The sequence below is a fragment of the Onychostoma macrolepis genome, chromosome 21 (genome assembly GCF_012432095.1).
Source record: "Onychostoma macrolepis isolate SWU-2019 chromosome 21, ASM1243209v1, whole genome shotgun sequence".
NCBI classification, from domain to species: Eukaryota; Metazoa; Chordata; class Actinopteri; order Cypriniformes; family Cyprinidae; genus Onychostoma; species Onychostoma macrolepis.
This window is the reverse complement of record NC_081175.1, coordinates 6,449,326-6,461,859: the sequence shown is the minus strand read 5'-3', so window position 1 is coordinate 6,461,859 and position 12,534 is coordinate 6,449,326. Positions and strand designations below refer to the sequence as shown.

The 12,534-nt window shown below is 35.7% G+C and overlaps 1 protein-coding gene across 1 annotated transcript; it reads left to right on the top strand.

Annotated features, from left to right (window-relative positions):
• Window positions 1-67: 67 nt before the first annotated feature.
• Window positions 68-12,534, top strand: traf4b (tnf receptor-associated factor 4b). Its single transcript, XM_058757558.1, has 7 exons — window positions 68-1,411; window positions 4,811-4,862; window positions 7,286-7,390; window positions 9,943-10,104; window positions 10,384-10,545; window positions 10,636-10,791; window positions 11,676-12,534. The coding sequence occupies exons 1-7, from the start codon at window positions 1,269-1,271 to the stop codon at window positions 12,333-12,335; spliced, it is 1,440 nt and encodes a 479-aa protein (XP_058613541.1). The 5' UTR covers window positions 68-1,268; the 3' UTR covers window positions 12,336-12,534.

Genomic DNA, 12,534 nt, shown 5'->3' with positions numbered 1-12,534 from the left:
ATGTTTGTCATGTTTGTTATTGCTTCTCTTTGAGTTTTATTATTCTTTTCTTTATCTGGCTCTTTGTTGTCCTCCTACACAAATACACAAAAGCTCACGTGTACTCCTTCTCATGGTTGACACCAATTAAATGCACTGCTTTTCTTCGGCACACTGACACATTAACTAAAATGAATCATTTTTAAAAGCAAACAAAAGCCCTTTTCAGTTACTCATCACAGAATGCTCGCAATGGCTGAGCATTAACACATCTTTCACATGCTCCAAACAGTAAGAAGCATGGAGTTTAACTGCTGAATAAGCTCTGCGCTTTTTACTGCTGATACTAGGAGGCTAAGGTCAACCTGAATATTCCTTTGTGGAACGAGGAAGTAAAACTGGTTCCACAGCTTGAAACCTGTTTCGATGAAACTGTCTAAAATGTCTATATTTACACACTCTTGTAAGACAAGAATCAGTACTTATGATGTAATGTAAATAACCCAATATAAGGGTGTTTATAGCAAATCAACAGCAAATGTGGTAAATGAATACGTCTCGGACACGTTTTTCATACCTTTTGAGCCATTGGGAGGTGTAGCGGTATCAAATTTCAACATTAACACAGAGGGTGCTATGCTGTCACTGTAAAACAGGTGGATGGGGGAGGAGGAAAGAGACACTAAATATCTTGTATTCATCATTGCTTAAATTCAACTTAAACGTTGACTAAATATTCAGCGTTAAAACATGTTTGTTATTTAAAATAAATATCTAATAAATATAGCCTATAAATCAAAAATAAATCAAATAAAAACTATACAGACAGTCATAATAATAATTTCTTGTACTAAAATAACTAAAACTGATTGAAAAACAATAGGCTAACAAATAAAACAAAACAAAATATCTACATTTTACTCAAAATTAAAATGTAAAAATAAAAACGAATTCAAAATATTAATAAAAACTGATTTAAATCTTGATGATCGTAAAATAATTGCCCATATGGAATATTATAAGTGTCGGGGAGGCTGTGGCTCCTCCTCTCGCTCCTGTGGGCGGCCTTGAGTGCAGACGTACAGTTGGAATGAGTAAACATTTCCCTGCGCTGTACCTTACTGAAGACGGAAATGTCAAGAGAGATCGATTGGTGTTTAGTGTTGGATCGATAATCGAGCTATTAACCTACTAATAGGGGTTCTTTGTCTTTGCGTTAAGATTGCTTGTAAAGTTTTGTTCCAGCAGTTTATCTGTTTGTAGTCTGAAGTTGATAGCTACAAAGTATTATGCCAGGGTTAGATTTAAAGTTTCTGGAGAGACCGAGGAGGACGTTTTATTGTACTCTGTGTGAAAAGCCGATGCGGGACCCCGTGCAGGTGTCCACCTGCGGACACAGATTCTGCGACACCTGCCTGCAGGAGTACCTCAGGTAAAACTGGTTCTTAACCTATGAATGATCAAAGCGAGGTCAAGCTGTGGCGGCTTGCATTTTAATGGAAATGTATACAAAGTGATTTTTTTTTAACTTGCACACCGTAGTTCTTAACGTGAGACCTCTCTCTCTAAAAAAAACAAACATAATATATCATTATAGTATCTGGGACAAATTATGAAAGCAAAGACATTAAAACACATGTTCAAAGTTCTAAATGTATTCTAATTATTTCGTATTAATTTGAATATTTGAAAATGTCAAGAGGTGTAACCACAGAAAGCAACACAATGTATTTCTTACATATTTAATACTTGAGTGTTGGATGTAACTCAATTGTGAGTAAAAAAAAAAGTATAATTCTAATCTTTTAGAATCTTTTTAAAGAAATTAATACTTTTATTCAGCAAGGACATCAATATTAATCAGCACTGCTCTCAGCATCGATAATAAGTTTCTTGAGCAGCAAATCAGCATGTTAGAATGATTTCTGATGGGTCTGGAGTAGTCTAATGACGCTGAAAATTCAGCTTTGTTGTCACATGAAAGTTTTAAAATGTATTAGAATAGAACATTTAATAGAAAATAATATTTCACAATATTACTGTTCTTAATTTTTGACAAAATAAATAAACATAAGAGACATTAACATTTATAAACATTTGAGAGACAAAAACATTAATAAACCTTAATGACCCCACTGAAAAAAAAAATATTCATTGAATTTACAATTTTTTTTTTTTAAGGTAAGCGGTTGCAATCAAATTATTTTAGATATATTTAAATAAACAAATTGTGTTCAAAGTTAGTCAACTAAATTTGTTTATTTAAATGTAGCTAAAATAAATTGATTGCAACTGCTTACCTTAAAAAGAAAATCGGAGTGTCTATTTAATGCAAATAGCCTGCCTTGTTGGCAGAGGCTATTTACACTAACTCAGCCCTCCATCGTGTGATTGGGACAGTCAACACTGAACAAAGGTTTCAGTGGCGATGATGGTAAGGCTCGTGCTTTTTGATGCAATCGACCGAGTTCGACAAGTTCGAACCCGCCTTTTGCCAAACTTTTTTTCTCCCTTTTCGAATCTCATATCGCATCGGAAAGGCATTTATTTTCAATAAAAATGAAGGAAATAATAAAAAAGTTGAAAATAGAGTAGCGGGTAGCACCTTCCATTTAATAATTTGAATTAAAATGATAATTTACACTCAATACGTTATTATTACATACTGTTTTATAATGTACTACAATACTGAGGTGCAGATAATTGCCACTATTTGCAATAAGTAGTATAAATAGCAGAAAATCTTCCTATTCTAGCATCTATGACTATTTACACTTAGTGCAAATAGCCTAAAAAAATTTAGTAAATTCAATGACTCATTTTTTTCAGTGATATTTGAACATTAGTATAAAGGATATATCTATATTATTGAATCATGAACATCATGAAGTTCTCATGGTTATTCCATCTAAAATCTAACAAACCTTCTAACAACAACAACAACAAAAAGGATTACAAAAATGTATTATGCATGTATTAAACATGGTACGGGTGAAGGGGACATAAGGGTTAACAAAGGTAACATTTCTGGTTTTACACTGGAGTTTCATTTTTAGAAATTCAGTCTTTAGACATCACATAAATTGTTTTAGTTCAAAAATGAAAATATTTTAATCATAGAAGAGGTGTATTCATCATTTGCATTTTTAATTAATTTTTTTTAAAATAATTTAATAGCTTTGGTCATCCTCTATGTGGAAAGTATCACTTAAAAATAATTGCTTTTATGACACAGTAGTAATAAACAAACGTCAAACAGGCCAAGCAAGATGTCAGAGTGTCACAAAATGCCTCAGGCTAGAGTAGTGCTTTCTGTATTTATAGGTTTTACATAAAATAACAGGTTTTTTTTTTTTTTTTTACAATTAAAAAAAGTAGTAACATAATCAAAATACTACAGAATTCTTATGAATTTTTTTTAGAAGTGTAACAGCCTAAAGGAATTAATGTGAAAAGAAAGTATGCAGTGAGTCAGTTTATTTGGTAGTATTGCTCAACTGCAGAGTTTTGGGTTATGACCCATTCTTAGCATTCCATGCCTTGTCTTCTCAGTCTCATAGTCATAACACAGAGTTGTGTTGCTCACAGGTGTAATGAGTGAAACAATTACATTCATTGTCCTGTGTTATCATCTGGACGTTATCATAAGGATTGACAGTCTTGTCCATTTACATTCTATCAGACAAACACATGCTTTTCAATTAGACTATCAATTTAAATGAATTACTAATTCACATGTAAATCTGTGGATTGGATTGCTGTATGGCAATGCATGCAGTCATTTAAAATGTAACCATTAGCAAGTATACAGAGCAAGAATGATACAGTACAAATGATCTCCTTAAAGTAATATTGTTAGAAACATACAATAGTTCACACAGGATTTATGATTTTATATAGCAGCATTTTTAACATGATATAGCATGTATCTGCCTGAAGGGCATGGTGTGCTACTTTTTCAGGGGCGTCATTTGCGGTTCTGAGTAATTCATTGATCTAGACAAGATAAGACGCAACCAGCTGGAGAAAAAATAAAAAATAAAACTATTAATCTAAAAAAAAAAGAATAAAAGTTGTTGTTTTTTTAAACATTTTTATTAAGAAAAATGCATCCAAAGTCCACTTGGTTGAAAAGCTCGAGATGGCACGTGCATGAAATTTCTGATCTGTATCAAAAATGCAGCAATCACATTTCCCATCTTCTTATTAAGCTCCCTGGGACTTTTGGGAAAATTCCCCATAGGATTTTGAAATGACAATGTGCTTCTGTGTCGCACGTAATGGAAAGATCAGAGCTCTATTAATATGTGATGTGTTGGTTGCACTGCTTCTCTATATTATGTATGCTGGGGGACGTCACGGTGCCAGATGGATGATTCACTCATATTCTCCTAAAGGCCCTTCGTCAATTTGTGGTGTGGGAGGTGATTCTGAAGTTCCTGTCAAATCAGTTCGGCTGTGATTCATTTAGGCTTTATGACATGGAGGCATCAATCGTGGCAGTTGTGAACTGCTTTTCAACCCACTACATACTGTATAATGTAAAAATTAATCGAATGCAAATGAAATTCTAACGCATTCACGTGTAAGTGTCACTTTCTGTTATATGTAGGAGAGCAAAAATACGTAAATTCTTCATCTTAAAAAATGCTCTAGTAATAGACAACCAGCTTTTATTTGTTGACATTGTAATTTGAACACATATTAAACAACACATTTACCTTGGTGATTCTTTCCCAAAATATACAACATAGCTTTCAGAATGTATGTGAATCATTCACTTTCAGGAATCTGACTTTGTCAAATTTTTTTCTCTGCTAAATTTGAACAGTGAAGGTGTGTTCAAGTGCCCAGAGGACCAGCTGCCACTGGATTATGCCAAAGTAAGTGCACCCTCACAACACTACAGTTTCAAATGTCTTCTGATTTCATCCAAAGAACGATCATTCTCCTGATGTCCATTAACTGAACTTAGTGCCAGCATCCAAAAATCTTAGGCAGCTGATTTGTTGCATTGCTGTCCTATCAAGCAATGATTTTGCAGGCAGTGTTTGCCAAAGTAACTCCCAAAACTGATTTCGGACAGATTACTGATGCAGCATAATAGTTTAGTGATCTGTAACAGAATAGAGCTTTGGTGATAACTAAGTGAATATTTCATTACTACAATACTAATTTCTCACTAGAAATGACATCAAAATTGGGAAAGGTTGGTCAAAAACATACATTCCCTGTTAGAAAAAAACCCAGTATATGTTGGTTAGGTATGTTTTGAAGCATGACTGCTGGTTTGAGTTGGTTTAAGCTGGTCCTGAGCAGGAGCTATGCAGTTGCTTAGAACCAGCACTTGACCAGCTAATGACAAGCTTAAACCAGCTCAAACCAGCAGCCATGCTTTAAAACATACCTAACCAGCATGCTGGTTTTTTAAAGAGGGTTTACACACAAACTGACCACCAACTGCAACATTTAGCTTCCATCTTTTTATTTTTATTTTTATTTTTTTAGCTCAATATAATAGTAATAGTAATAGAACTGAACACACAGGACAGTGGGAAATCATAGGCAGTGAATGATGCATGCTATGCTGTCTTCAAAAATCAATCAAGTGAAGGGATCTCAGCAAACAGGATGTGATGTGATCATTGGATTCGGACGTGGCTTGTTGACTTCCTACCTCTGTATGCTGCCTGCAGAGGCAGCTTTTCAGCTTTTGGATGTAGCCAGTATGTCAGATAAGAGAGATATAAAAAATGTGCATATAGCACTGGGTCCCCAGGACCGCGGCTGAGAATCACTGCAATTAACATCCAAAAAATGCATGTTTAACCTTAAACTAAACAGATAAATTTTACTTATTTTTCATTCTTACACAGACCAGTCCTGAATATATTAAATTTGATTGGCTAAGCAGTATTTTCAAGAGTGCTGATACACAGTCCAACAACACTGAAATTTACATAGTTTGATTGTAACGCCACTAGTAACATGAGTGAGTCATATGCTTACATGTGCACCAATAATGCAATTATTTCCAATTATCAGAGTAAAGACTTAATCGCAGTAAGATGACGCGAGCAAACCTCTTCACTCCCATTTACATGCAATTTTCATTCTTACGATTGATTGCTAAGAAATGTGTTATTGTCCCCGCCATTCTTCACAAACCCCAATGCACAACACAAATGATGAGGACAAATGGTTTTAATCTACTTAATTCAGAAGCAAAACATATGGACTATGCATTATTGGATGGTTATTTTCAGCGCTGTGATAAACATTAAAATGTTACAGTAATGCTGCTGCAACTGTGGTTGCCCAGGCTGCCATTATGTTCTACACACCGTCTCTGAATGAAGATAAGAAGCAGAGACTGGTGGCAGTGGAAGCATACCTATATTCACAGGGTCCTACAGTATGTTTTCCAGATTTACATGGCACATAAGGTGCACATGAAAAGGGTCATATATGTTCCCCAGTTTAATGCTCTGTTAACACACATTAAGTAAACTTTAAAGGTCAGGACACATTTTCCCTAACCTTAACCTAACCCAAGAAAAAAAAGAAGAAGTCATATTTCATATAAATTCAATAACACAGATAGAGACCCCTTAATTGATTTACTGAACTTGGTGTTGAGAAGAGAAGACTTTGTGGAGGACTGTAAAAAAATCTTTTGGAAAGTTGTTAGAGAGAAGTAGATGTTCAGTGCAGCTGGTTTAGTTATCAAAGACCACTGATATAATCTTTCAGTGATTAGAACATATTCATGTCTTCCTTATGTACCATATAAACCTGGGGAACATAGTACCCTGGGAACATAGGAATGACCCTGTGTTAGTGAGTTGTGTTGGTGTACACCACATATTATGGTTACTACGATGTGAGCGTCATCACATCAGTTTGAGTGTTTACATGAGGTAAAGTTTAACCGCCATACTGCCTAAATCTCAATATAATCTCATTATAAGAGTGCACTGAATCATTCATTCAAGTGATTTGTTGACCCAAATTCATTCAGAAATGCCACTTGTGCACGACTTCATTTGGAAATATTTGCTTCAGCAGAGCAAAAATAGACCTTACTGACAATTTTGTGTCTAAAATATAAGTTTCTGATTTTTGATATCTTGTTTATTGAATTGTATAAAAGCAATATCTCATGTCCAATTTTGCTAGTAATCACCGCTGTGCTGAACAACAGCAATCTTGCTCATGTTTTATTTATTGCTCAACTTCCATGCTCTTAAATGTTCTCATATATTCTACTCTAATAAATCTAATAAATGTGTCATTCTGACTGCAGATTTTTCCAGATGTGGAGCTGGAAAAGCAGATTCTTTCCCTGCCCATCCGCTGCATCCACAGCGAGGAGGGCTGCCGCTGGATCGCACCGAACAAGCTCCTACAGGTGAACAAACACAAATCTCAGTCATATTTGTACATGTTTCTTCATACATCTTTGTAGGATTGAATACATTTGTTTATGGCTCCTGAAGTCTCTTAAAAGTGTTTGCATTTTAGATGCTGTCCATATGTTAGGAGGCTATTGTATGTTACTATATCATTTCAAATGTATAACAATATATATACCAACAATATACACTACTGTTAAAATGTTTGAGATTAGTATGATTTTTTTTTTTAAAGAAATAGTTTCTTTTATTCAGCAAGGACACATTAAATTCATCAAAAGTGACAGTAAAGTTATTCAAAATGTTGCAAAATATTTCTGGTTTATTTATATGCTGCTTTTGAACTCTCTATTCACTAAAGAATCTTGAAAAAAAAAGAAGCTGTTTTCAACACACACCAAACACCAAATCTGCATATTAGAATGTTTTCTGAAGAATCATATGACATGTGGTTGGAGTAATGGCTGCTGAAAATTCAGCTTTGCCATCACAGGAACATTTTAATTATTGTTTTCACTGTATTTCTGGGCCCGTATTCACAAAACATTTTATCTTACCACTAAGAATTCTCCTAAAGAGCAGTAAAAGTTTTTAGCTAAGAGTTTTCTCTTAAAACCTATTCACAAAGCTGCTGAGACAAACTTTTACTAAGGAATAGAGAGAAGTCTTAGCTCAGAGTAAGGGGGCGGGGTTACCTTTTTAAAACTCATTATCGTCAAATGTTTCTAAAATGTTTACGTTCCGAGGCAGATTGCAGGCAACAGCCATTTTAGGATAGTTTGTGGCTTGGTTAGGAATCCTCTTCACTACTCGTTTCACAGATTTAGAAGCTAGTTTTAGCGCTAAAACGCTTTGTGAAATAGTCTTAGAGCAAAAATTAAGGAGTCCTAAATTTAGGACTGACACGCTCATTATTTTTAAGATTTTCTCCTAGATCGGTGAGCTATGAGCTACTTTTAACCTTTAGATGTTTTGTGAATACGGGCCCAGGGCAGAAATGCTCCTAAGAACAGACTTAAGCTTTGACTTAAGTGTCAAAAAATTCTTAGTAAAAAGTAGGACTTTTCTAAGAGTAGGAGACTATTATAAAGAAGCTAAAAGCAACTTTCAGTAAAGTCTATGACTGATTCTTAAGTGTTGACTGAGGTGACACATAAGTGTTGTGAACTAAGGACTACAATGATGTCAACTCAAAATGGCCGCCCTCGACCATTTAAACAGCCAATAGTGAGCCTGCTCATGTGAAGTCACAGCAGCACAACACCAATCATTTAATGTAACTGTAATAAAATAATTTAATTAAGACATTGGAATATTAAAAAAATAATAATAATTTAAATGCTTTGCACTGTGTAAAATTATCACAAATTATTACTGTTGCCTTGACATTGTTTTCTATTGGTATGTCTCCTCGTTTACAGTTGGAGCAATGATCTGTACATGAGTTTCATCAATGGCTCCAACAACTCTAGGAAAGCCCACAATCTTGGCTTGTTTTTTTTCAGCATGGTTTGATGGTCAGTTGTGGACCATATAGTTGTGGACAAAAGTGATGTCCGGCATAGGAAATTTGACATCTTCACCCTTAAAAAAAAATTTGTATGGTTATAATTTTCCATGCTGTCATACAAAGAAATTATGAACACATGCAAAAACAAGAGATGACCAAGGCAATATTAATAACTGATTATGTTGTAGCCATTGTCAATGTTGCCAATTTAGTGATTTTGTCACTACATTTAGTGAGACATTTTTCAAAAGCCAACCAAAAAAAATCTATTTCTTGGACAAACCATATCTAGATTCCACTAATTTATATTTATATAGATCAGTGAATTCGCCATTATGACGTAATCTAGCAACATTTAGCGACTGTTTTAGCTGCTTTCAATTGAAAGCAGTTGGCAACACTGGTCAGTGTTTTTTTCTTTCTTCATATTTTTTCATATTTTGATGGTTTAAGTGAAATGTAGGGTCATAAAAACCCCCTCCAAACATCACTTTTGGTCATTGTTGTGATTGGTGGGGTTAGTGCCACAATATATAAGACCCTGCTCACTGTGTCATCACTGGTACATTGCTGCATTTTTCCAATTGTCCAGCCAAAAAAATGTAATTATGGTGATTTGTAGAGTGGAAGAAGTTATAAAATTTCTTACTTTGTCAGTTACAAAAAAAATTGACTATCATAACAATCAAGTTTGTATCATTTTATCAACTCCATATCGTCATATACTGTAACTCCAATACACCGTATCTTCATTGGAAAGTGTGTGTCTCCTCCTCTTTGCTGCCATCTTGTTACTCCTAACTAGGTTAGGAGACCTCTCCAGCTCTCTTAAATAATTTAGGAGCTGAGACCTAGTCTTAACACTTATGAATCACTCTTATTCTTAAGTCTGGGAATTCTTAGAATTTTGACACACTTAAAACTAAAATTTGAACGGCTTTACACATACGGCCCCAGATCAAGTTAATGCAGCCTTGGTGAACATCTTCTTTCAAAAACATGAAACACCCTACACTGGGTTTCTCGCTGCTCCTCCAGGCCCATTTGTCCGTGTGTGAGTTTAACGTGGTGTCGTGTCCAAACCGCTGCTCCGTGAAGCTGCTGCGACGTGAACTGCCGGAGCACCTGCAGCATGACTGCACGAAGAGAAAACTACACTGTGACCACTGCGGTGACAAGTTCACTGGGGAGGCATATGAGGTCGGACACATGCAGTTCTTCGTTGTTGTTTTGTTATTATCACAGGTCCCTCTTCTGAGGCTTTATCATACAAATAAATCATTTAAGTTTAGTAATATTTGTCATTTAGTAATGGTAATATATTAATATTAACATGAACCATTTTTAAAAATCAGGCTTCTGTCAATTTCTGCATTTAAATGTAGTTAAATTACATTTAACCTTATTTCAATACTGCACCACAGCTCTGACACATGCAAGTATGTTTAATATTTGATGTCCCTCTCTGTCCTCATTCAGAATCACCAGGATGTTTGTCCAGAAGAGAGTGTGTACTGTGAGAATAAATGTGGTGCTCGTATGGTGCGGAGACTCTTGGACCAGCACTCTGTGTCCGAGTGTCCCAAACGCAAACTGCCCTGCAGATACTGCAAAAAAGAGTTCCTCTATGACACTATTCAGGTCAGTGGACTATATGCTGCCATCCTACATTTATTTATTTATTCATTTTATGGTAAAGGGAGTGTATTCATAGGTGTTTTATGTTCACAGAATCATCAGCAGCAGTGCCCATGCTTCCCTATGCAGTGCTCTAACAGATGCGGCACACCAGGAATCACTCGAGAGACTTTAATGGCACATGTAAAGGAAGGATGCAGCACTGCGATGATGCTTTGCCCGTTTAAGGAGGCTGGCTGCAAACATAGGGTATGATCTACCGCCGATAACCGATAAATTTAAATTCAATACTATTTTGTAGTGGTGTAACAATATATTGTGTCACAATATATCACAGTACAAAAATGCAGGAATGAGCATTGTGGATGGTGACAATATATAGTTCAACCAAAATAAAACACTATAAACAACTATAAAATTATATATATATATATATATATATATATATATATATATATATATCAATAACAATTTTGTAAATAGTTTTCAAATAAATTTTTTTTATTATTAACTATAAACAGATAACATATTACACTGATATTCTGTCACATTGTAAGCTTATGTCATGATTTCTGGTAGTGGCACCTAGTGGCCATGTTTGGTACGGCCTGCCAATTATTACATTTTAACAACAAAATAAAGAGACCTGCAACAGCTGGGTTCCAGAAGTAAAAATCACATTCATTTTCTCCATAGGGAAATTGTTTTTAATTTCAATGTTATTCGCATATCTTGTATTCTTGCAGTTCTTTCTCTCATTTAAGCCATCAAGTACACAGTTTGTACCTTTATCTTTTGTCTGATTTTTAAATGTAAAAAGTATTGTGAATCATCTCATATATGGTTGGTTTGGTTCATGGCTTGTTAACAAAGCCTTTTTAAAATATCCCTGTGGGAAAAATGACTGAACAATTGTTTCTGGAACCAAGGCCACTAAATAAATTAAGCGAGCGCCGTTGCATTCTATAGAGACAAAATGTAACCAAAAAAATCCCAAGATTTTTTTATGTGTTGCCTTGAGAAGAATCCCAAGAGAATCCCAAGATTTTTTTAAAGTAGGACATGAATATCATAGTGTATCATGCATCATGACCTCTTCTGTCATGACATCTCTCTATCTGTTCCACTCATAGTGTCCTAAGACTGCAGTGGAACAGCACCTTGAGGAGGACACGAACACCCACCTCTCTCTTCTTGGTGGTCTGGTGAATCGCCAGAGGCTGGAGCTCAGGGAACTCCGCCGAGCAGTGGAGGAACTCTCTGGAAGTCGAGATGGCACGCTGCTCTGGAAGTTCAAAGACTTCAATCAACGGCTACAGCAAGCAAAGAGCAGGACTTCAAGGAATTTGGAGTTGTTTAGTCCCGCCTTCTATTCCCATAACTATGGGTACCGTCTACAAGTGTCTGCCTTTCCCAATGGCAACGGTAGTGGCGAGGGCTCATACCTGTCAATCTACATTCGCGTTCTGCCAGGAGAGTACGATGGGCTGCTGGAGTGGCCTTTCCCTTACCGCGTCTCCTTCTCGCTCTTGGATCAGAGCGACCCGGCGATCACTGAACCTCAGCACATTACAGAGACCTTCAACCCAGATCCCACCTGGAAGAACTTCCAGAGGCCACGGCCTGGAGCTCTGGGAAATGTTCGTGCGGGTTGTCTGGATGAGAACATGCTGGGCTTCGGCTACCCAAAGTTCCTCTCCCATGAGGAGATGAGGAAAAGGAACTATATCAGAGACAACGCTATTTTCATTAAAGCCTCCATAGATGTTGTCCAGAAGATACTGAACTCTTGAGTTCTGAAATAATGTGAAAAATGAGCACTTGTGGCCCGTTTTGCTTATATTCAAAGTAAAGATGTATATATGTTTTTTGTTTAAATATAATCAGGGCTTTAACACAAATGAAGGATTTGATACTGAGAAGGATAAGAAATGCAAATTCAGTGTCATTTGCATGTATTTTTCTGGAATAATTTTTTTTTCAAATAAATAC